At 42.6% G+C, this 26,127-nt stretch overlaps 2 protein-coding genes across 2 annotated transcripts in view; both read right to left on the bottom strand.

Moving 5' to 3' along the window:
• The window catches only part of pot1 (protection of telomeres 1 homolog), a 48,051-nt gene extending 32,442 nt beyond the window's left edge, over window positions 1–15,609 (bottom strand). The window contains exons 1-10 of the mRNA XM_079567700.1: window positions 15,503–15,609; window positions 8,257–8,378; window positions 6,442–6,514; window positions 6,151–6,251; window positions 3,552–3,656; window positions 3,425–3,481; window positions 2,052–2,117; window positions 1,842–1,968; window positions 1,330–1,460; window positions 73–366 (exon numbers count right to left, since the gene is read on the bottom strand). Of these exons, the coding sequence (XP_079423826.1) occupies window positions 73–366; window positions 1,330–1,460; window positions 1,842–1,968; window positions 2,052–2,117; window positions 3,425–3,481; window positions 3,552–3,656; window positions 6,151–6,251; window positions 6,442–6,514; window positions 8,257–8,364 (1,062 nt within the window). The 5' untranslated portion in view covers window positions 8,365–8,378; window positions 15,503–15,609. The remainder of the gene's footprint in view (window positions 1–72; window positions 367–1,329; window positions 1,461–1,841; window positions 1,969–2,051; window positions 2,118–3,424; window positions 3,482–3,551; window positions 3,657–6,150; window positions 6,252–6,441; window positions 6,515–8,256; window positions 8,379–15,502) is intronic.
• Window positions 1–26,127, bottom strand: part of pclaf (PCNA clamp associated factor) — a 379,199-nt gene that overhangs the window by 20,211 nt on the left and 332,861 nt on the right. The window lies entirely within an intron of this gene.

Raw genomic sequence — 26,127 nt, 5'->3', positions numbered from 1 at the left:
AGACTATAACTGAACTTTGACACATTCTTAAGTTACAAAGCATATTTGTTTTTAGTCTCTGTTGCACCTTACCCTGAGCATTGTGCAGGTGGAGTCCACTGGGGCTTTAGCAAGCAGTTGGCAGGTGAGATCAAAGTATGCTCTGGGCTGGACTGTGGACAGAGTCATAGAGGTGGGCGCAGGCAGCTGGGCTCGTTGGGCAGACCAGGTCCTCAGCTCCTCCACCACACGCTGGTCATCTGCGTCAAAGTGGTAGTTTTGACTGGAGGCACGGGGCTCTACAGGCTCACCCTCCGTCCCGTCAAACGTCACCGCAGAGAAACCGTGCGACTTGATCAGGTTGAATGAGTCATTAAAAGGCTTAACCTGCAGAAAGAAGAGTTAGAGTTTAATGAGAAATAAGGGAAAAAAGGGACTCTCTCAATCCCAGCACTTGTCCCCAATCTAGTCTGAATTAGTGCTAGTGCAGGCCTGCGTTATTTAACACTCAGTGACGGAACACTGGAAGTTCTTAGCTTTCAAATGAGGAATGGAAACATGAAACTTGTGCTTGTGTCCTCATGCAGAGTAAGACAATCAAAGTTCATTTGCACATGCAGTGCCTTTCTTAACCACTAGAAGTAGATTGTAGTGTTTTGTATATTTTGTGTTCTCTGTTCAGAATATTTGCCCCAATTTGGAGATCTGTATTTTAAATCTTTTTGATCATGTCTTATAGGCAAAAACAAACATAAAACACATTTTGGTTAAAGGAACTAGATGGAAGTTGACTTTTTTTTAATACTCGCTACTGCCACCTCAGGTCTAACGCGTAACTGCAGTTTCTATATTTAAAAGGAACAGGCCACCATTTTGCATACTGAGATATTATGTTCTTACCTAAGCTTAGAGTTAATGTGGTCTTTGTGCTTGCCCTCAGTCCATGCAGTAATATTGAAGTGCTCCTAAAGTGTTATTACGCCTCACAATATAGTACCCCTTTTAATCTGCTTAGAAAATCGACATGTTCGATTTTGTGTAACTATATTCGGATCGAGTAACTCACGTAGCCGCATTTAAATAGGGAAATCGTGGAGGAACATGGTCGCTTCCAAGTTCATCATGACTCTATTCATGTAGCAGATTAACAACAATCATGGTCAAGATGTAAAACCGTGCTGAGACGAAATAAATATAGTATTCAATGTTCTTTAGGTTTTGATGAACATTAGCTCATTTAATTATTTTTGCCCTTTCAACCCAGTAAAGCTTATACAGTATATCCGCTTCGTTGGACACATTTCTTTTACAAATATTTGACTGTCTAGACTTCTTTCCCCTTCACCTTACCTTCACTCGATGCATGCGGATGATGTCTCCAGCTTTAAATATTTTAGGATGGTCTTCCAACTTCGGAAGGAAAATATTGCAGCTGATCATGCTGTTCGACTGGTCGGTGATTTTGAGGAAGGTGCAGTAATCTAAAAAAGGTACAAATGTGATGCAAAAGAAAACACAGAATGATGAGAGATGCAGCAGCAGGAGGCAAAGACGCGGAATTTAAAGTACTTTTTAGAAATTCAAAACACCCTGCCACACTTAAGCTTAGTTCACAAACTCGTCATTCTTTCCTCATAGTCCTAGTATTTAGTTTTATCACTTTCGTATGTGCTTTGCGACAGCAGAAACCCGTAAACCACCATCATTCCAATGGAGCAACGCAGAGAGTGGTCCCTAAAGCCTATAAAAGATATCTCAGAGGAACCACTGACTACTTCAATCGGACCTCAGATGCAGTTATCCAAATATTGTTCTCCATTTACAAGCATCTCATGCTGTTGATGTGTATTCATAAAACAGACCTGATCCTAGGGTCTTGTAGGGCTGTTTGAAGAAAAGCACCACTCCGTAGAGGTTGACGACTGCCTGAGGCTTAAGCTCGTCCAGACGGCAGTATGTGTACTTTGTGGTCTTAGGCACTGTGGATGTCTGGAAGATGATATGACACTTTACGAAGCACGATCTTACATTATAGACACGTTATAATAGGTAGAACAGTCACAGCCTCTCACCTGTGCGGACTGAGAGGCTCTTTTTCTGGTCACCACCGCGTTGACTTGAGGCGGCAGACAACTCACCTGGAAGAAGGATTTTAAAATATAAGTTTATGAGACCCACTCCTAATAGCCTAGAGTTATTTAGAGTTATGATTTCCTTTCATGTGATTACATTTGATGAATTTAATCAGGCTTAATTAACAGCAACAGCCATAACAACTAATGAACCGTTGAGCTGTATGCAAGAAAAGACGTCAGACGAAGCAACTGTTTCCAAAAGGTCTAGGATTTGATTTTAGTTGAAATGTACAAACAATTTAAAGACTATACTGAGAGAAAATAAGAAAAAGAAAATGTAATATACTTTCAGGCGGGCAGTCAAAAATTGATTGATAAAGGCCACATCACAAACCCAATAATCAGATTCAAATACAATAATAGTGTGTTTAAAAACATGTAACTGTTGGTGGGCACGTCTCTCCCCTTAACCCGACATCACCAGCTTGTTTCTATGGAGATGTTTTATTTAGTTTCCCAATTTATCTGTCAGGGACCTACAGAAGACACCAGATTTAGCTACTCCAACTTCTCAATCTGTAGTACGTTTGTTTAGAGATGCACTGATCCAGCTTTTTTTTGTTTACGATACCGATAGTCTTGAGTATCTCTCTATACCCGATACCAACCCATATCACGAGACTTTCTTAAAAGTGGCTTGCTGTGAGTGAAAAAGTGAAACAAGTGAATTTCCTCCAATGTGAGATGAATAACTCCTTATCTTGTCTTATCTTGCAAATGAGATGCTACATCAAGGGGTTTTCGAATAAAACTCTAAAGGAAAAACATTCAACAAGGATCACTGGACTTTTTTATGCTCATTATCTTTGGCCCTATGACACATGCTACTTACATAATACATTAATATAAATAACTCACAATATAAAGCAAACTGATCATCGGACAACTTGTGCATTAGAAATATGTTATATAAGCCATTATTTGACGTAAGCATTAGCATATTGCTGCTTGCGGTATTTTGCATAAACAATATGCAGTATAATATGTTTGCCGATTGTAAAACTAACACAGTGATTGGATGCTCCAGGTTCAGAGCTTCAAAATGTACGGCATGTCCATATTCACTTTGATTTTGTTGGAGAGTTATGTTTTTAAAAATAGGTATCGGTTCAGTATTGAATATTTCGGAATCAGTTCCCAATCAGCTCCAATGTCCAATCCCTCAGACAAGTGCATCCCAATTTTTGCGTTGTACATACTGTACGCTTTGTTGTTCTTTTGACAAAGCAACATATAACCTGCAAAGTTCCGTAGCATGACTTTAAAGATATTGCACCGCATTAATTTTACAAATATACAGTTGGTGGTACCTCTGCTGCCCTGGGAGACGGTTTCCTCCGCGCTGAATTGACTTCAGGACCACACACCTGGAAGATGGATGGATTCTTTAGAAAAATTACTATCCTACAAATCTGATTGTGAATCATGGGCACTCACATAGATGCACGGGTCGGCCCCCGACAGCAGAAGGGCGCATGGATGAAGCTTCTCTTTAACCGAGGGCGAGTTGAAGACAATGAAGCCAGAGGCCACCACCACATCCTGGACAAAAACGCAAGGCAAAGAGAAGGAAGAAGCAGGGATTAAACTGGGAACACACAGAGATAAGTATAAGCCTCTCATTTCGAGGGAGGACTCATGGAAAAAGCATCCAGATGCATCCTGGGAAAAGAGCGACGTGGAAACAGATGATGAAAAGCCGCAGTGAGAAGTGGGCACGGTCTTTTTGTTAAAGCTGTCGACTTAAAATCTAACAATAGAGCGGCTGAGTTACAGTAATGTTTAAGAGAGTGATTGTAATCGAGGAGAACGGGTTTATTCAGTGTTGGATGCAATGTAGGGGCTGAAATTGCTCGGGAGGAAAAGGAAAAGCCAGTTAACCAGTGGCTGAAGTTTGGCAGCTCAAATCCTTCACCAGTGTAGAGCTAATTTACTGAGACACAATACGGCACTAGGTAAGTATTTAATTCTTTTTCTTCTTTTCCTCCTTTTTTCTTTTTTGAGGTGTTGGTTTAAACGTCCGCATTCAGGTCGCACAGAGACAGCAATTTTCCAAAGAAGGGCACGGTTGACACAGCTCTGATCTACACCTTAAAAAGACATCCCAGGATGCATGGACGGCTGGATTATGCCCGTCCCACGTTTGAAAACATTTAGGCAAACATCAAATACAGCTGCAGCATATACAGCCTAATCGACAACGAAGTTTACCTTTAAATCCAGAACTGAGCTTCCTGCTGCCTTCAAAAGTGCCTTATGAAAACTGCTGTGTACTGTCTCTTCAAAGTTCTTTCTCCTCAATATTTTTGAATCAAAAGCACACGTGGTTTATTGTTTGTAATCTACTGATGTGTGAAGAATGAACTAAAAAAAAGGGGGTATTCACTTTAGAAAATATACTTGAACTATCGTAGCAACTACTTTAAGTGTCGTCGAACTCAAGGTAGTGTAAAATAAAGTGCTTCCTTTTTTGTTTTATAACAGAGGCTAAAACTCTAAAAATAGGCAAACGTCTGTTGTGTCCTGCTAAAGTCTTAAGTCTGAAGTTGAAGTTGGTGTGTTCAAAGTGTGATTCTTAAGCGCTGACAGAAGCAGTGACAGATCTGTGTTTTATTATCACATAAGAGAATGGTATAGGCGCATTATTCTCAGACTGTCACACCTCCTAATGTATTCCTCACACCATATGTTATCCGTCAACATTATTCTCAAAAGTTTGGAGTAACTTAAATTGTCTGTTAGTGTTATGCCTATTCTAGCTGGAAACGGATGATTATTAATGGAATACCTACATAGGTGTGCAGAGACGTATTTCTAGCAACCATGGCTCCAGTGTTCTAATGGTACATTGTGTTAAAGTTAATTGACGATTGAAAACCCTCGTACAATTATGCTCGCACTGCTGAAAACTGTTATGATTAGAGAAGCTGTAGAACTGGCCTGGGTGACCCCAAACTTATAGCAGGTAGTGTAGGTGAAAAAAATGAGTTACCGCCTCAAGAGAATCTTATGCCTGTAAAATATGTTAACACTTGTTCATGATTGCTAAGTATAGGTTAAAGGAACAGGCCATCGTTTTTCCATACTGAGATATGTTCTTACCTGAGCTTTGACAAGTTGATACATACCTGTCTGGTCTTTGTGCGTGCCCGTGGAAGAGCGTGGTAGCTTCCAACTTCACCCCCATTTGGAGCTATAGGAATATGATGGGAGAGTCCATATGCCAACAACATCTTTGGTCACGCACAACGACCAGACAGCTACGTATCAATTCATCTAAGCTCAGGTAAGAACATACTGTATCTCAGGATGTAAAAGCGGTGGCCTGTTCCTTTAAAGAGGGGGCTATTATGCAAACTTGACTTTAGCAGCTCAGAGACAGCTCCTCCTGTTCCCAAAAAGTCCACCCTGAGGTCCAACGTAGCCAGAAAACGCTTTCTTCACCTCTCAATCTCTTGTTCAGCTTAATCCTTTCATTGCAGAGTAAAAACACTCGCCAACAGTACACAGATCTCTTCACATCAGCTATGATTAAGAGCATGATTAATAATGTGATTTAGAAGGTTGAGACCTATAACAAATGGTTCGATCACTGATGGGTAACTCACTTTTGCTCACATACAGACTGGGGCATGGGAACTTCCTTCCCAATTTCGAAGTGACGTCGAAAGATGTACCAAAGATGTACCACGATGACAGAGTGGCATTAGAGAAATATGCCTCTATACCAAACGTGCTCTACTTCCTCAACAGCAGTGTGTTTGCAACTAAAATAGGTATGAACACAAACTTCCCATCCAGCCCCATGCATTGGGCCCTTCACCACCCCACTGTGACCCTCCTAAACATCACCATCCCTTTTTCAAATAAGAAAGTCCCCACGCCTCACGTATGCTCCAATACGTCACACTTCACCTGGTGTCTGAAGTGGGACCACTCAGATAATTCCAGAGTTCTGGAGCATGACTTTGACAGTGAGAGATCGGGAGAACAAACAAGTTCCGAGTCGCTTGGAACACAAATGACTTAAACTCACCCCCAGGCTGACTGCTTTGGAGAAGTCCATGGCCAGTGCTCCCATCAGCGTCATTCGAATGGAAAAATCAGGAGAAGCAGCGTCAGGCGGCGAATCCACATCTACAACATTCCCCAACATTGTAGTTAGACTTTTCGCACAGATTATCATCTTGCTTTTTTCCGAGGCCCAATGGTAATTCATGCTAAACAGCCTGTTTATTTATGATCCATTTATCTCCTCTAGTTTCCTGCACCAAACAACATGGGGTGGAGGGGGGGGCACATACTGGGAAGGCGGCCAGTCCGTTACCTTGAATGACAGCTTTTAGTGTGAAGTCATCATCGTCGTGTGGCACCAGCTCTCCTTTGTGCACCACCCTCCCCTGCAGAGCGGGAAAAAACAAGAAGCAAAGCGGAGATGAATGGAGCGTTGTTTATGTTTAGCGCCACGTCAGCTGATCAAAGTCGAGCGGGAAACAGAGCGGCGTTGATGAGCGCCTTTGGGAGACGCGCCGACAGACAGGAAGTGGATTAGGCCCACACTTCACTGGAGTTTAGAAAGAGACGCTAACAGCTTTTTCATCCAAACATGATTTTTAAAACAGCGGTATCATCCCAGACCAAGGTTTGCAATAGAATCATTGAAGTGTCTGTGCGACCTGCTGCACAACACTGCAGTGGGTTTTGTGGCTTATATTCAGTGTTGTATTAGCTTCATCAATGCATGTTTGGAAGTACTAAGGAAGCAAGCAGCCATTACTGGAATGTTCATGTAACACAAAAAAACATTTGATTCTTCAGAGGCGGATCTCCCGTTACAAGATATACTCTAGCTATACCGATTCATATTTTCAACAGAAAGCTGCTACATTCTTTCATGTTCAAGTGGACATAAGAGGAATGGGAGCGAGTGCACAGTTTCAAAGGGCAAGTACTCTTCAGAAGTCTAAAACACACAAAAAGATCTAAGCGTGAAGCAACCAAGTGAAGGATGGATTTCAAGCTTCAACATTTGCATTCCCGCTGTGGTAAAAGACGGAGTCATTTTGGGAGGAAGGAAATGGCAACGCAGTAGCATCAGTCAACAAAGGAGATTGAATTCATACATACCTGGGCCCGGCCTGGGCAGTTAATCGAATTTTAATCTAATCGCAATTTGAATAAAGGTCAATCTCAATAATTGCTTGCTTGGTGTGTTTTACCATATTTTCTGGACGATAAGTCACACTTTTTTTTCATACTTTGGCAGGAGGTGCGTCTTATACTCCAGAGCGATTGTGATTTTTTTTTAAGCAAATATATTATTTCACATGCCACTAGAGGGCACTACAGGCTAATCAAGCAGCAGAAAGAAAGTTTGGAGTGAGCAAGAAGTGGAGTTTACTCTTAGAAGAAAACAAAACAAAGCTAATCACGGGCTAAAAGCTAGATGTCCATAGCTAGAGGAATGAGTTCGCGAATTAGAGCTTGAAAAACGTGATGCCGGGAGTGGTTGTCAGTGGTGCAGCTACGCCGCCGTGCCCAGGTCGTTGCCAAGGCGATTGTTCAGAAGATTTCAATGGATTTAGTGATTTGGAGTGAGATGGAGAGTTTGGTATGTTCTTTATGCTATGGTTATTTGAACTGTTTATGTGCTTTGAGCATACCAGACACCTATTTAGTTTGTTCTTTAGGCTTCGTGTAGCTAACCATCAATATGCTACGTTAGCATACCGTACACCTATTCAGCCTGTTGTTTTTTTATTTATTAGGCATTTTTTGGCTAGTGCGCCTTATACTCCGGAGCGACTTATAGTCCAGAAAATACGGTAATAGACAGGAGAACTGTCCTGTCCTGTCGCATTCTGGGGAAAAAAAATTCCGGGCTCCGCGATGCTGCAGTTCCTGTCAGATTAAGCCCAGGGAGTCACAAACAGGAAGGCAAGTGTAAAATCAGCTACAAACTCGCCCAAACTGTAAGTTTGATCATCTTTTATATTGCGTGTAGGTGTGGAGCTGGTCTTTGTTGCCCGACAGAGTTCACCGCAGTTTTCAGTCCGGCCGCGCAGCATTTATTTACTTGCTAGTCCAGGAAAAAGGCCACATTTATTGTTTCTAACATTAAAACAAAATCGCCCAGCCCTACCTTGACGAAAGTGTCAGTCCAGTTGGGGCCGCAGCAGATGGCCGAGATGGAGGTTTTGCTCAGATGGGCTGGGACCCGACAGCTCTGAGACAGCACACGCACCGGCATGATGTCAGGGCGGCCTAAAATGGAAAACATTCAGAGGATTTAAGACTTAACGGGGAAACTTTGATCTTTTTATAGTTGGCACAGAATGGCAAACTCACTTTTTACAAAGCACAGTGTTAGTCCATGTAATGTTTTCCTTCATTTGCAACTTGCACACAAGGAGAATTATGGTGGAACTGTTACTTTTAAACTATTTTGTAATTCATTAAAAGTGAATCACAGAAATGCTGGGGAAAGGATGGGCGACATGAAAACAAAAGGTTCAATCTCTTTGATTTCTTAATATTAAAAAGAAATTACGAATATGGTCTATGAGAACAAAGTTTGGGAAAAAAGCAGTTTCCATTGTGGGACAAATTAAGGTTTTCTTGTCTCATCGTAGCCTTATATTTTATCAAAGAAAAATCGGTACAAAGGTAATTGAGCCAAAAAACAAGTTGTGAAACAGTGAATTTGACAGGACGAGAGCTGCTAATGTGACCTTTGCATCGGTTTGGAAGGTGGCGAAAACTCATTAAGTGAATAAAGAGTGTGGCAGGAACATCCAGGTCGAGAGGAGCGTGGCCCTTGTTCGCAGCAGGTAGCACGTTGCCTCCTGTCAGGCCTCATTAGCTTGATCCGGGGCAGATTCGACGGGTCGGTCCCACGGTGCGACCTCGGCTTGAACATGGCAGAGGCGAGCGGCGTGGAGCGGGAACAGGCTGGAGGCACACGGCTGCTCACCCAACCGAGTTCAGAATCAGCACTGCTCAGCCAGGCAGAAGAGCCAACCAGGAAAACTCACATCCAGCCGGGATCGGCCCAGAGGAGCGGAGCCTGCGAGCCGTGGGCCGGAGCTACAGAGTGATTCACTCAGGATTTCAGAAACTAAGAGATTAACTTGATAGTTCTGACTGCAGTTCAATTGCATTTCAATTGGTGAAATGCAATCGCAACTATTTACAAAAACCAAAATGTCTCCAGACTTCTGCAAACATGTGCTGAAATTATTTTTGTTTCATATTTTCAAATGTTATGCTTCTGAAGTTGTTTAAAAACTTACTGAGCCCCATGCTTCAATGCCGCTGGGGCAGCCTGTCAGGAGCAGGGGGCAGCTGCAGTGGGCCGGCGCCCGGAGACCCATCTCCAGATGTGAAACCAGGCTAATGGTCGCATACACCTGGCTGGAGGATTCACCTATTGTACACGTTTTTAGTACTGGCAATACAGACCCTCTTTAAACCCACCCCCCCCCAAAAAAAAAAACCTTTTCATTTTCATTTTGTATGCCAAAATTACGTGAAATTCTATAGATGGTTATGGTTAGCACTCTCAAACCAAGAAATATTGCATGGTGCTGCAATAAGTATTTCAAGTGATTCTGTTTAGGTACAAAATGTTGGGTTAAGAAACACAGAAAAATGAAACCAACTTAATAATGTTTACTTTTGACCATCTGAGCAGCATACTTGTGTATCACTCTCTATTGTAAGTCATTATCAGCTGTGATCTCTCCGATATAGCATCCATTAGGGAGCAGATTAATATTTGATGAAAGTACTGCCTTCTGCTCCCAAAAACATAACAAATAAGACTCTGGTCCCTTTTTGAAATGGACATGGAGACTGAAAACCCTTTCACCTGTTGGCCCACGGCAGCTGATGTATCTCTGTTAATAAAGGCGGCCACAACAGAGCGACCGAAGGGCCGTAAGTGAGACACCCCCCGCCATGAGGGATCAGTCAAACGTCAGCCCGAAAACAAACCACAGGTCTGCAGAGAGGACAGGCTTGTTAAATCAAGGGGTAACTCAAGTTCATACTAACGGGCTAACAGTGAAGCTACGGTGTGTAGTACTGACAGATGTCTTCATACAGGTGCTCAGTTTAGCCTTTAGCAACTAATGCTGCGCAGTCAAGTGAAACGCCACAATGTGGAGACCGGAGAGACGCATGTGGTTTCTTTTGGAGGTTTATCTTCCACACAAAATAAGACGACAGAGAAGTTCAAACATGGACAAATGCCGTCGACTGTCCTGTGGCCATTTGTGATAAAAGAAGAAAAATATATAACGAAAATATTAGTTATGACATGAAATTTGTCCTTCAGTATTGTATGCCGTGGTCGGAGAAAAAACAATTGTTAGCTTGAAGGCTAGTTTTTGTTAGCATTACTGCCCGCAAAGTGACCCTGAAAGTTACTAAACATGCTCATAAACTCATCTGTGTGAAGAACTGGGATGTTAGTTGTTTTCCAAACCATTTCCAATTGCTCTTTTTTTATAGAAAGCTTCCTGCAGCCACTGGGGGGCGCTCCCACAGAGTCACAGCAGCCCTATTTGTGAAGTCAGCAGGTGACGGCAGAGTATTTTTATCAGGCCTGGAGCAGCATGCTGAGGGAGACTGGCGTTGGAACTGCTCAAAAGAACATATATTAAAGCCATTAAATCCAAAGGTCCCTCTAAGTGGAAAGAAAATGACAGACAGGTCGATATGGAGAAACAGTTTGAGTCACAAAATTACTGCAAATTGGGACTAATAAGCTTTTTTTTTTGTACTGTAGGTAGCTATTTCTGCCTTCTCATAACGTGGTCTAAAACCAAAGTGCAAAAAAAAGACATGAAGACAGGACTTTGTTTTGATAAAGTCAAACTTCTTAATTGCCTCCGTTTCCAAGCATATTTTTTAGGTTAAAAAAAGAAGACATTTCTACAGATTTTTTGGCCTCAAGACTTTTTCAGCTTTATGTTACACAGAGCGACCGATATCCACAGCTGAACCCTGTCATATCATCCAAACTTCCACTGCCTCAAACGCCGATTATTTGTCTTTGCATCTCTGATCCGATGGGTATCTCGGACGCGGAGTCTGTATTTTCAGAGGAGCTGGATGTGAATCAGAGACGGCGAGTGAGAGGAGCAGATATGTACTTCTCCCGACAGCGGAGTGTGTTATCTGCGCTCCCAAACCGTCGTCTCCAGGCTGCAGCCCACTCACCGCAAAGGGAATCAGAAATCCGGGCCCGAGGCGAAAACACACACATCAACTGATAACAACAACAACACGACAAACTTCACCCGCTCTCATCAAAGGGAGAACCGGGTTTGTGTTCCCTCCCCAAACACTAAAGCAAGATGAATTTCTTCAAAAGAACATTTTTTTTTAGAACGGCACTGCTCAGGTCAGGTGGATTTTGATCGCAATTAGATCTCGCTTGCCTGGCCTGCCAAACTACATGCTTTTTCATATATATTTCAAAGACATATAGTCTGGGAGTAAGCATGATCTCAACGATTTCCCAGTGGGCGTGATTGACAGACGGCAACAACCAATCAGAGCAACGCAAGATACGTCGCAGCAACAAGTGGCAGGAAGCCTTTGCAAAAACATCCTTATTTACGAGGAAAGCTTTGAACGCTGTTTCTTGCTCCGATTTTAGTTATTACATTTTTTTGCAAATGATTTAAAACAGACGTAAGAGCAGAAGAAAACATCGTATCACGCCATCCCTAATGTTTTAGTAGAGTGTGGTGACGGCTTCCGCGTGATTGGACCAATGTGGGTAAAATCGTGAAATGATAGGCTGCGAGGAGCTGTCCAGACGGTTTTTCTTTTGCACAGAAAGGAGGCCAAGCAATGATCTTGCCAAATCTAGATTCAGTTTCTTTTGATAATCATCCATTAAATACAATAAAACGCAAGTATTAAGTTTATTATGGGTATTTGTAGGGCTGCAACTAACGATTATTTTGTCATCAATTAAACTATCAAATATTTTTTACGATTAATCTATTAATCGCTTGGCTTTGAATGGTGTAGGAAAATTGGATTTAAAAAAAAAAAAATCACATAAAGCTAAAGTGGCGCCACTTGATGACATGTTGATGGAGGAAACTGAAAGTAAATGTTTGTTGGAGGCTCTTGGCGCTAATTCTGCTTCTGATTGGATGAGACACAGACTTATATTTATGAAATTTACAATATACAAAACACTACAGACCCTTACTATGAAAAACAAAGTAGGTTTTCATCAAAAATACTACATTTTCATGTCAGTTTTGCTCTATTTGAGTCTGTGTGAACCAGAAAACGACTAATCGATTACTAAAATAGTTGTCAACTATTTCAATAATAGATTAGTCGTCGATTAATCGATTACTCGTTTCAGCCCTAGTATTTTGTGAGTAGGCATCTAACAGATCCAACCACAGCCGTTTACTCCTGTCCCTGTCCTAAAAGCCCGGGTTAATTGTGTTGTTCCTCGCAGGGCATCTGGCGTAACTTCAATCATCAACACACTCCACAACAGTATGAAAGTTCTCAGCCTTGAATAGAGACAGGTGACTGACGCGAAAGGGAATAAAGAGCTGAACAAAAAGCGTTAATCCCTGACACTTCCATCCAACACCTTTAGAGCCAGAAACCTCTACCGTCTCGCTCTCCGCCTCCATCTTGTCAGGCTGTTATCGGTGTAGCTGCCGTGTTTGCTTTCACGGCTCTTGTATAGAGATCATAAGACAGCTGCGAGACGCAAATTATCGTCCTGCCAAACCTCCTGACAGTGGCCAATCAGAACAGAGCGGGGCATAAATGAAACGCCCAAACCAAAATGACAAGTGTGTCCAAGCAGCGCCTCGAGAGCTTTCGCTTCCGAGACAACTAACTAACGAACAAAGTTTCCATTTACAATTCCCGCTTGTCTCTTGGCAGTGAATGTAGCCTCTGAAGAAGTAGCATCCCGACATTTACATTCCGATGGAGATGATCGAATAGGAATCAATATCTAAAAAGAGTGCGGTAGACAGTATGTCACTAATGGATAATCGCAGGCCTTCATCAACACTGAAGTCTCCTTTGGTGAAGTGACCGCATCCCCACAAAGTTTTTAACAGGCCAGTAAATATTGTTATTGTCTTTCTAACCGGAATACAACGGAATATAAAGTCTTCAGCTGGCATTGTGAGTAAAATGAAACTAGCATCTTGCTCAGTGAAAAGAGTCAATGAGAGAAAGCATAGCTACAGTTCAAAACGGTAAACTTTTTCTTGTCTTTACTTATTGGCTTGTTAATAAACGAGCAGAGACAAGAAAGCACAGAGTGGACCTACAGAAAAATTATCACTGGCCGTTAACAGGCAAAGTCAAAGTGGCATCACACCAGGCTGTTCTTTCACACCACGATCCTGCGAGAACTAGACGATCCCCTCGCCAAACTGCTTCATCTGTCTTCCGAAGAAACTGTCGGCTAAAGACTTTACTTTGTCCAAGGATGCCTCAACTTTGAGAAAATAAACATGTCAACTGAGGTCAAGGCCTGCTTTATGCAGTATATGTTACTGTAAAGTGGAAGGCTTTACTTTGATTTGGATAAGTCCATATAACAAATCACATTGTACGTGTGCAGCCACAGACAACAAATATAAACCTCGTTTCAATAATGATTAGCTGGAAGATTTTATTTCAAACCGATCAAGTATTAGTAAACATAACGAAACAACCCTTTGCATAAGAACACATAAAAAAAAATCGTCACACCATTATGTTGTATCCAAAAACAGACAAGCATTAAAGGGGTTGGATGCAAGTTGGCCATTTTATACGCACTACTGCCACCTCAGGTCATACGTGTAACTGCACCTTCTATATTAACCTTGTGCATGGCGGCACTTGGGACCGAAGTAACAACTTTTTGAGTGACAGTGCAGGATTTTAGAGGCAGTTGTGGTGAATATAGCTCCACAGTCCCACCCACTCCCGGTCACGTGTCGGACCGGGAAACTAAATGTATTTTTACATTTAGTTTTACAAAAGTCAATTATTAAGAGTTTAATGGCATGACGCCGGCAAATCAGCTATGCACTAACTACGGACACTTGCGCAGGTATTTTACAAGAAAGAAACAAACAATACTTGAAAATATGACAAAATTACTTTTTTAGAAAAATCTTCAATTTTACCTTGTATGTTTCATGTCCGTGACTTAGCACATAGCTGATTAGCCGCCGCCATCATGTTAAACTTTTAATAGTTAACTTTTTCGAAAAGTCAATGCTAATAATACATGGGATTTTTTTATGTTGGACTGTTGAGCTCTTTAGGTCTGGTTTCATTCTACACATTAGGACATTGCTGAACATGTAGGGAGAGGAAAACACATAATTTTAAAATTTTAAACTCTATATAGTCCCTTTAAGAATGAAATGAAAGCGTTTTCAACATGTGATGCTTCTAACATTTTTTTTCATGAAGTTTTCAATAAAATGCCTTCATGAAGGATAAAGATTGCAATAGCAAAAGGCTATTTTAAAAATGAAAAAAATATAAATAATAAGAATGTTCAGTCATGCAAACAATACGCACATCATTTCAAAGAAAGGTCAAGCAATAATTTCGCATAACTGTTGAGTACAGGAAATGGACTGTCATTCTGTTCAATTGAAGCCATTAGCTGAGTCATGACTGTAAAATAAGTCATGACCATTTTCCTCGACTCAAAGCTAACAGATGCAACTCCAGACAAAAATCTAGCTAAACCAGTGCTGCTTATATTAGTTTGAAAGACCACCCGTATATTTTGCATCAGTAAACGTAAACATTGCGTCAAGGATCACGTGTGCAGCTGTCACGTAATAACGCACGTAAAGAGTAAACGCGTAAAGTTAGCTTGTTTAGCGAACATCTAGCATAACAACTTATCCAGGACACGCGAATACTAACCTACAAGCAACAAATCTGACTAAATATACAATCTGGCGGGTGCAGATTTCTGACACTTTGCATAACGTGGCGTGAAACAAATGAACCGATGCGAAGCCAAACTCCCTTTGACTGTACATCCGTTTTAAGTTCAATTAGATTGACCGACAAATTACAGTTTTCACAGACAACGACGTCCACTTAGGAGGGCATTTGTGCAACTAAAGAGTATTTCGGCATGTGGGAAAATCGTAATATGATAATACTGACCGCAGGATTTGTTTATTTAAGCGTTAGTGTTTTGAAAAGGTTCACTGAAAACGTGCACAACTTTCGAGGCGGAAGCACTTTGGAAAATATTCGCCCCATCGGGAAACAACAAACTTTTAAACATTATCTGAAGCAGTGTTCGGTTACTTTACAGGGAGTGGGAAACCGACAAAATATGAAAGAAAGTAACTTACGTGCGCGGGGGAGTTTTCCCTCGCTGTTTTTCGAAATGACAAGGGGACTACAGGGTTGCCATATCAGCGCGGCATTTTTCAGCCTACTGCCATATTGGGGTCTGAAAATGATCGAAAGCAATAAAGGTAATTTAAAGAACACAATGCACATTTCAATGTCTGAAGTTTTTTCTATTGGTAACAATGTCAGTTATGAGTCATATAAGCCATTTTAACGAAATTATTATTGTGAAGTAAATGAATACAACAGCTCAACCTGGCAACGTACCCTGGCATACAAAGGATATGTAGGGACATGATCTGTTCATCTCGGAAAAAAGCCACACACTCAATCTAGCTCTAAATTAAAACCAGACCCCAGTATAATCCTCCAAAATCTAAGTGTACTTGATTGTAGCTAAGAGTCTTAAACTGTACATGCTTACTAATTTAAATTACACTCAGTGCTTAATTTGATCTCCCGTTTGGGAGAACACATTCCCCCAATTCTATTTTTTTCAGGGTAAAGGATCCGGTAAGTATCTAGGAGGATCCAGCAAAAAATGTATCTGATATAATGGTGTTTAATGAGAGTGTTCCGGCAAATGTTTGGCCTGTTCCCCCAATCCATCACATCAGACCAAAAGTGTTCCTGCAAATACTAATTTACAAATCAAGCACAGGTTACACTGATTTCTAGTGTAACTGATTCCTAATATCTACTCTTTCCTCTCTAGCTATTTTGTGATTGTTTTAAGAAATTTTGTGGAAATAACAATCAAGACAAACAAAACACAAGAGGTTTTAAGATTGTAGAGAGAGGCCGTTTATGGTAAGGGCTGTTGTGAATGGAGGCGAGAGCTGAGTTATATTTTTCTCTCTGCAAAAGAATTCTATATAATTTTCTCTCTTGAGTTTTGTGCTATTTTCTTGCTCTACAGACTTGTATCACCTCAAAAGAGTCAGCAGCAGTGACACACACACCTATGTGTGGTTTTCTGGCGCCGGCAGCTGTTGCTTTTTGGCCGCTGACATTATTTTGACTCCTGACTGAGCTCTTCTGAAGTGGCTTCAAAAAGGCTTGCTATGCAGAGGTGAGGTCTCGTGTCACCTATAGTCAGGATCATGCACCCTCTGCGTTAGCAAGAGTCAAGGCCAAGTCATAACATTGGCGAACAAACACACAGAAACAGCCAATGGCCACAACTGGAGTAGATGTGTTAGTGTTGAGTGGGGCTTTTTCTGACCTTTTGGCAAGCACACATTTTTCATTTTTTTTTTTACATGGTAGTGATTACTCTATTTCTACTGTTTTTTTGTATTTTATGTATGACAAGTCGGTCCTATATTATCATTTTTAGCTTTGGTATTTAAGTAGTAGTACATTTTAAAACAATGTTCCCTTTTGTGTAGTTATACAAAATTCCAGTAGAGGGTGCTCTTCTTCCTCTGGTGCTTGGCTGAGAAAAACAAAAATTAAACTTTGAAAAGTTATTAGTTTCCGACACATATGCTAATCTACGCAAGGAAGAGTTTAACCACAAACAGTGTCTGAACAACTTTAGTGAAAATGTCTAGACCTCATGAAAAAGCTTTAGTCATTCCTCCATATTTATCAAGGCGTGGACAGATTTTTAATTTGCTATTTGTTACACTTTGACTACTGCATTTTTATACTGACTTTTTTATACTACTAAATATCACTTAAGTCAAAGTTACTCAAAGTTGAATTGCAAGCATTCTTCCCTGATGGTGAGGTGTGCAATTATATATATATATTTTTGGTCTTATTTTTTAGTGCTTTTGATCATTTCACTTGCTAAACATTTGAAATTTGAAATTATGGTAAATGGTAAATGGTCTCAACTTATATAGCGCTTTTCCACCTATACTAGGCACTCAAAGCGCTTTACAGCAAGGATCCACTCACCTATTCATACTCTCATTCATACACCAATGTACGCAGACACTGGGGGCAATGTAGGTGAAGTGTCTTGCCCAAGGACACAACGACAGTGTACACTTTCAGGAGGTGGGAATCGAACCCCTGACCTTCCGATCATGAGACGACCTGCTCTACCATCTGTGCCACCGTCGCCCCATTATGTTTATTTAAATAACTTCATCTTGTTTTTTTGGACATCACACTATACCAATTTCAGACATTAATACATGAAATAAAATGTATGTAAAAAGAAAAAAAAAGTCCCACAACCCCACTTTGGGAACCCCTTCTATAGTCTGTGAGCACGGGGAGGCGGGACTTGAACGACCACACCAGATCTACTCTTGATTTTGAGCCGTTGGCATCCCTCCCATTAAACTTGGAGAGTATTAGAGAGTTTGAAGAATTTGACATAGACAAGGTCACTGCTTATCGCTAAAGTTATACACGACACTGGGGGAATGAAGTTTCCCATAATGTCCCATCTCTCGTACAAGCACTGTCTTTCGTTGCGCGTGGTCCTTGAGAATGTGCGTGGATGGATCTGGGTTATTACGCCGGCGGCAGAAACAATAGCATCCCTCTCTCATCACACCACGGCTCGCGGCTCACACTAATGTCAGGCCATGTTTCATTATAGATGGAGACCTCAGAAGCTTTTACAACCAGATTACTGACTGCTTAATTAAATTGAAAAATGCCAAACAGTGGCGCTGTATGTGATAGAGAGCACAATTCTGGGCTGTATTAGCAGGAGGCTCATTACTCAGCACTAATGAGTTTCTCCGTAGCAGACACTCCGCTGACTGGGCCAAGGCGCGCTCATGGTAAAATCATACAGAGCTTCTCCTGTAGAGGCCATGGTTTATATGGTGAGGTACTTTTTAAGTTAGAGTGCTGTACCTATAATATCCTATATATCCTTCTTATCAGGTATGTTTACATGGGAATATTAATGTACAGTAGAGTAAGCCTAAGGCTAATTTTCTCATGGTTTATGCTGATTCTAGGATTGCTCATCTGTTGCTCATTAGAGATTATGAAATCGTAGCTTTCATTGCATTTGGCAAAGGTTCCCAGCCTACGAAATGTGATCATTTGGCCTAAAGTAGAGCAGGGGTTCCCAAACTTTTCAGGCTGCGACCCCCAAAGTCACTCAATTAACAACTCGGGACCCCTTCTGTAAAATTTAATGATCATTTATAATAATTTATGGTGCACAACATTTAAAATCTGGTTTAATGATGTTAGTTTGGATACTGTAGTTTAATATTTGGCTTACTTTCACTACAATGTGCTGTTTTCAATCAAAAATATAACAAATTCAATGTCAGAAATGTAAAAACTCTTCTCAAAATCATCTTGCGACCCCCACTTCAGTGTCCATGACCCCCCAAGGGGTCCCGACCCCCACTTTGGGAACCACTGGCCTGGAGCATAGCAGATTTGTGGCCTCTCTGATCGGCACTAATCACATAGTCACTTTAAACAGGACAAGACACGGACACAGTGTCAGCCTGGAGTGCCAGATTGAGCCAGCATCCTATGAAGTGGTGGGTGAATGTCTCTCCAAGTTCTGTTGTTTTAAATGACTGTGAGTTAAGCTGCAAGATTAATTGCAGTTGAATTGAAAAACACAAATTGAATAGTCAGAAATTGGAAATTCACAAAGGCAATTATTAACACGCTGTGTGACCGAAAAAAATAAATAATAATCCGTCATCTGCCACCCCAGATCAGATTAGCCATCCTTTCTCAGATCTGGTGTTGCTGCAGTTGGTCAGGTCTTGATTCAGCAACACGATGTTCCCAAACAAGGAGATCAGCTGACGACCTGAACATCCTGAATGACCAGGTTATTCCGTCAATGGATTTTTACTTTGATGACACGGGCTTATTCCAAGATGACAATGCTAGGATTCATGGGATTCACATTGTGAAAGAGTGGTTCAGGGAGAACAAGACTTCATTTTCACACTTGGATTGGCCGTCACAGAGTCCAGATCTTAACCCCATTGAGAATCTTTGGGATGTGCTGGAGAAAGCTTTTCTCAGTGGTCACACTCTCCCATCATCAACACAAGATCTTGGTGAAAAACACCGGATGGAAATAAACCTGACATTGCAGAAGATTATTAAAACCATGCCACAACTGTGATAAAAGGTAAAAGTGGTCCAAAGAAATGTTAGAGTGTAACCTTTTTGTGGTCATGCAATGTATGTTCTGCAATAGATGTGGTTAGCACTTCATATTTTGTTTTCAAGTGAACCAAATCATGTTTTTAAAAGAAATCACAAATCTAACTGCAATTTTCAACATTTAAAAATCACAATTATATAGTACTTTCTAAAATTGTCCACCTTTCATATCATACATTACACTCCTACAAAAGGAAGATCAATGAGGAGTTTTACATAGAAGAGACCTTGTCATTTAACAGCCATAAATCTAAATATTATGTCAAGATATTTAACATTTTACATTTTCTCATAACTGGCATCCATCGTTTGAACCCGTCTGGGAGGGTTGATGTGCAGATTACGAATGACAAATTAAAAACTGAATTACCAAAGAAAGTGCCAAATCCACGTAACTGAGCAACTTGCCGGCGGCGGCTCATGTGTGCGGCATTAGCGTTGGATTGTTTCCCTGAACATTATTAATGTGGAGGGAACATCACAGTGATGATTTATTCAGACGCATAAGAGCACTAGCACCTGTGGAGTTAAACGCCACTGCGCCATTCATTATCTATGGACCGCCTCCTGGAGATCACTTTGACAAACAGGATTACTCATCTGTTAAGCGTCTCAGGTCAGGTCAAATTAGGCCTCGCCGTCAGTCAAAACTGATTAAACATTTATTCAATCATGTAGTGTATGCGTGTGTTGAGTGACTATTTATGTAACTATTCTCCTGCAATAAACGGTAGGTGCCATTGAAAAAAAAAAGAAAAATCCCTTTAGTGCATTGATTAATATATGAATGCATTCGTTCTTTACCTAAGACCTACCTTTTTGTGGAAACTTTTGTCGACTGTTTCTGCAAGTGAACTCCTCAGCTCCTCAGTTCTGTCCAAATAAGCCATGTTCATTCACATCACATCTTTGTGTCTAAACAGCTTCTACAGGTGTTTTTCCTATGTTGCTGTAGAAATATGAACATTGTTGGAAACCAGGCAAAATAGTTCTTTAAAATGTGTGTAAACAGCAATGCCTTCCAGCACGAAACTATAGCTTTTTCTGCCGCCGGCCTGTGCGTGGCGCTGTGACGCTACCACAGAAAATAGAACTGGAGAAGCGCATGTGCTAGAAACTTTCTGGAAACTGCTCCATGCATTTACGATCTACAGAAGAGATCAGGAGGTGAACTTATTCTTCAGAGTCACAGGGCTAAAGCCGCGATGCTTTCAGAGACCGGACTTTCACTGTCAGTCCAAAAACACAAAGACTGAATGGCTAACTCTGCTAACACTACTTTTTTTCTTCTTTGTGTCACCTGTGCCTCGCTGTGGAGCAGATGCGCAAAGGATTGGGCAGTAAAAGTTATTATAAGGTCAGTAGAAAAGTTGCGGAGAGACCGTTTTGAGATCTCTGCACCTGGGACTTAGCATGGTAAATGACCGTTCACAGATCCCCAAAACGCCGGTTTCGTATGGATGATATGCAGGATTGATGAAATATTTCTGCCTTTAGTCCTGAGCTCAACTCCACATGGAGTTGAGCTCAGGACTAAAGGCAGAAATAGTCACTGACCGAGACTTTGAAGAAGCTACATGTCATGTAGTGGAACATCAGCATTTTTGTCAAGAAAATCCAGCCGGTTAAATTAATTGGACTTAACTTAACTGTTTTGTTATTATATTTTTGCATATGCTTTTCAAACCTAGATAAACCTATTCCCCTTCTGCGCTCTCACCCACACACCCTTGCACTAATCCAGTCACTCTCGGTGGTCTCCCTGGTCTCATTATGGCTCGTCTCAGCTCCGCGGTCGGTTTCGTCAGGGCTGCAGTCTGCTCTGGGCTCAGCATAACAGCTCTCCACGGGCCCAGTGTCAATGCAGCCAGCGCAGATGACGGTCAGTAAACCTTTATTAGCAGCTGGAGGTCGGCACTGTCGGGTTCTCAAGGGGATAGTTTGATTTTTTTTCTGGTGTTTTGTCAGAAGTATCTGGGTCGGAGCAGCGTGGGGCGGACGTAGATTGAAGGACACACAGTGGGTGGGTAGCTTCGTCTGATGTGCCAAATCAAATGTGTCTTGGAGCATGTGTAACCTATAAGTTATTCTATTAAGGAGTTACTTAGAGTATCAATTATTAAGAGACTGGGCTAGATCAGAAGTTCTAAATTCGGCTCTAGGAATGGAGTAATGAAGACTGAACACAAAGATTAAGTTTAAGTGGTACCAAATAATATATTGTGATAAGGGAAAAAATAAACAAACATGTGTATCAACAATATTCGAATGGCCATTCACACATTTCACAGTGCATCAATTTTCAATATGTACAATATTTACACTCCAAATTCTTCTTTCTACCAACGATGGTATTAAGCAACAGGTGGAAAAGTTCATACGGCCCCCACAACTTCCACGTTGGGGTGGCAAAGTCCAGGGGGTTTGGTGAGGGGAAGTAACAGTTCATAAAGGGACCGCGATGAACGGGTTGCGAGGTTGGCGACCAAAAAGAAACAAAAATAGAGAGGGCGGCTGCTGAGGAGCCTCCTACCAGCCCGGGGTTCGGTTGGGTGAATTCAGTTCAGCTCATTCAGTTCATTTGGATCCAGGTTCAAAGTTTCAACAGGCTCTAGCTCGGGCTCTAAGCTCGCCATCCAACCTGGCCTGCGTAAAAGGACAGGACCAGTTAAGTTTCTAGTGCGCACAAATACATTCAAATACTAAATGCTAAATGCTAAATATCAAGTATCAAAATAGCAAAACATTTCCTTATTGTACAATAGATTGATTCAATGCATAAATTAGAACAGATAATACAATAATTGTTATATTAAAATATTCATCACTCTAATAATCTCAAAATGTAAACACCGCATCCACAAATAAGGTGCGTAGCAGACACAGTGGTTGACTGGACTGCATCGTAAAGTGCCTCGGATGCGTAGCATTAACACACATCAAAACATTAACCGTCTGCTAAAGAAGCAGCAGTACATTCATGATAACACAAATCAGAACCAATGGACAATGGGTCACAGTGATACCATTTCACTTAGTTATATTCGGAGAAACGGGCACGTGAATGCCAAGCGCTCCCTTGAAAACAAATGCAGCGGCTAGGCTACGAAAAGCTACAGACGCGACTTACCAATTCCGCAGATAAACGCAAGCACAAACACTCCCGCGCGACGACCCACGGCTCCGGTAGTCGGCTCCTACAGTTCAACATATAGCATTTCAGTGTAGAAGACTGATTCATGATTAACGCGTAAAACAAACACATACCTGCAGCAACCTCATACAGCGTCTCCCTCTCGCTCTTACCGGTAGCTACCCACTACCGGCTATTATGCTAGTCTGATAGCCGCGCTAGGTCACGTGACCATGTGACGCAATGACACGCACGTAACGTAAACGCACACAACGTAACCGGCAACCAATAGAAAGGATATAAGAATATTTAATAGTGTTTTGTCACCTGGGTTACATCCTCCCCCCTTTAGATCATGCAACTCCCGATGCATGCTAAACGTCGTGAACAGTGGGTTTCAAAAGGTTATTTGCCGCATGGGTAGCGAACGCTTCGCTGTAGGCATCCACTAAACCATGTACTAGCGTCTGAACAACGGAAATGAGAGGATTACCTAATGCCGCATACTGAAGGCGATCAGGAGGTTGACGCTGCCGACTAGGCCGACTGATTACTGGCGTGGTTTCACGGACAGGATCAGGCAGGTTGGCGGACGATTCTGCGGGACTGAGCAATAGCTCGGTTTGGCTGGGGGATGTCTCTGCTTGGTCAAAAAGCTCGGGCTCCCCCTCAGGTGGGTCTTCATCAGGCTCACCGGCAGGTGGGGTAGCAGCAGGCTCAGGCTCCTCCTCGTCCATAGATGAAGAGGCTTCGGATTCAGCAGAGGACTCCCCATCGACAGGTAGGTTTTCAGTTTCTGAGACGGGATCGACGGGACTGACGGACGGCTGAGTGCGGAGGTCAGCAGAGGGTTCGACAGTGCGTGAACTATGGAACTGGAAAGCAGTTGGCGGAATCAGAACTTGAGGCAGACTCCATTCCTCTTCGTCCTCATCGAAGTCTTCAGCATGATCAACAGTTACTGGTTTCTGGCGACGGGTTACCGGCCGACGGGGTGGTGTAACAGGCAAAGGATCTGGACCACCACTGGCTGGCAGGAAGGAACATGGAAGTAGCAGGTCTCTGTGGAGCGTACGATTTGGTCTCTCTGATCTGTTCTCCGGCCGCACTGTGTACACTGGCAGGTCCCCAGCACGCTTCACAACGACATAGACATCTTGCTCCCATTTGTCTTCAAGCTTGTGTTTGCCACGAAGCCTGACGTTTCGCACCAGAACTCGATCACCTTCCTCCAGACTTGACGGAGTGACTCGCTGATCGAAGCGAACTTTATTTCTTTCGCCAGATTTAGCAGCATTCTTCGAAGCAAGTTCAAAGCTCTCTTCAAGTCGGGACCGCAAGTTCTCAACATACTGGGAATAAGAAGTAGACTGGTTTCCCCGCACAGGCAAGCCAAAGGCCAGATCAACCGGGAGACGTGGTGAACGGCCAAACATCAGCTCGTACGGCGTAAAACCAGTGACATCGTTCTTCGTGCAGTTGTAAGCGTGCACTAACGGTTTTACGTAGTCTTTCCATTTGGCTTTCTTCTTATGCTCAAGGGTCCCAAGCATGTTAAGTAGTGTCCGGTTGAACCTCTCGACTGGGTTCCCTCGAGGATGGTAAGGGGTTGTTCTGGTCTTTACTATCCCAGCGAGTTGGCACAGTTCTTTTATCAATTTTGACTCGAAGTCGGGTCCTTGATCCGTGTGGAGACGTTCAGGTATTCCGTAGCACACAATGAAGTTCTCCCATAGACATTTTGCCACTGTCTTCGCCTTTTGGTTTGCGGTAGGTATGGCTATTGCAAACTTGGTGAAGTGGTCAGTGAAAACGAGAATGTCTTTTATATTGCTTTGATCTGGTTCGAGTGACAAATAGTCCATGCAGAGCAACTCCAAAGGACGAGTAGTCTTGATGTTAACGAGTGGTGCGGATCTTTCAGGAAGTGCCTTGCGTCTCACACAACGACTGCAGGTCTTGATCTTATTCTCCACGTCAGCTGCCATACGAGGCCAGAAAAAGCGGTTGCGCACCAGGTCCAAAGTCCGCTCGATGCCTAGGTGACCCAGGTCATCATGCAAACTACTCAAAACAACGGACTTCAGCTCCTCCGGTACCACCAGCTGGAACGTGACTTGTTCTCCGTCGTGCCTCCGCCGATACAAGATGTCTTCTTGTAACTCGAGACGATTCAGCTCCCTCAGCAACAGCGGAAGGTTCGGGAGTTCATTCCTTGCCGTCGGAGGAACCTTCTCCCCAGTATTCATCTGGTGTATGACCTCTCTGATAACTGGATCAGCCCGTTGCTTTTCCTTGAGGTCCAGACGTGATAGGGATGGAACAACTGGTAGACCATGATTGTCTTCACTGGCATAGCAATCCGGAACAGAATTTGCTGACATGCTCAGAGACTCGACCAGGGTAATCGGACTTCCTGCAGAACTGCTGGGCTGACTGGTGACAAGACAGCGGTGGCAGATGGCAGCTACGATGTCCGGGCTTAGTTCCTCCACTTCAGCAGATTCAACCACATGTTCTTCCGTGAATCGGTTTATCAAATCGCAGTCCTTCGGCACTGACAGGTCCACGGGATGGCTGTGAGGGCGGCGTGATAAAGCGTCGGCGTCGAGGTTCTGCTTTCCGGCACGGTATTGCAGCTTGAAGGTGTAGGTGGACAGGGCAGCTAACCACCGATGACTGGTGGCATCCAACTTTGCCGATGTTAACAGGTAAGTGAGAGGGTTGTTGTCAGTCACTACCACAAAGTGGACCCCGTACAGATAGTCGTGAAACTTCTCACACACACTCCACTTCAGTGCAAGAAATTCTAATTTGTGTGCGGGATACCTCGACTCACTCGTTGACAGGCCTCGGCTGGCAAAAGCGATTACTCTCAACTGGCCTGCTTGTTCTTGGTAAAGAGCCGCTCCAAGCCCTGTCGTGCTGGCGTCAGTATGTAAGATGTAAGGTAGCTTTGGGTCGGCGAACCCAAGGACTGGAGAACTGGTCAACTTGTCAATGAGCGTTTCAAAAGCTTGCTGGCAGCTAGGCGTCCATCGCTCTCCGAAAGGCTGTTTCGTGTCTTGGAACTTTGCTGGACAAGATCTCTTCTGGGACTTGGAGGTAGGTGTATAGCCCCGCGTCAAATCGTTGAGAGGTTTGGCGATAACGGAGTACCCCTTTAAAAACCTCCGGTAATATCCAGCAAATCCTAGGAACGACTTGAGCTCCTTCAAAGTTCTTGGAATTGGCCAGGACTTTAAAGCAAGGATTTTGTCTGGGTCGGTCTCGACTCCCTTCTCCGAAACTACATGTCCCAAGTACTTCACAGACTTCTGGAAAAATTTACATTTCTCGGGAGAGAGCTTCAGACCATATTCCTTCAGG

Source organism: Gobius niger (genome assembly GCF_951799975.1).
Source record: "Gobius niger genome assembly, chromosome: 12".
NCBI classification, from domain to species: Eukaryota; Metazoa; Chordata; class Actinopteri; order Gobiiformes; family Gobiidae; genus Gobius; species Gobius niger.
The sequence above is the reverse complement of the archived record's forward strand: the minus strand, read 5'-3'. Positions and strand labels throughout refer to the sequence as shown.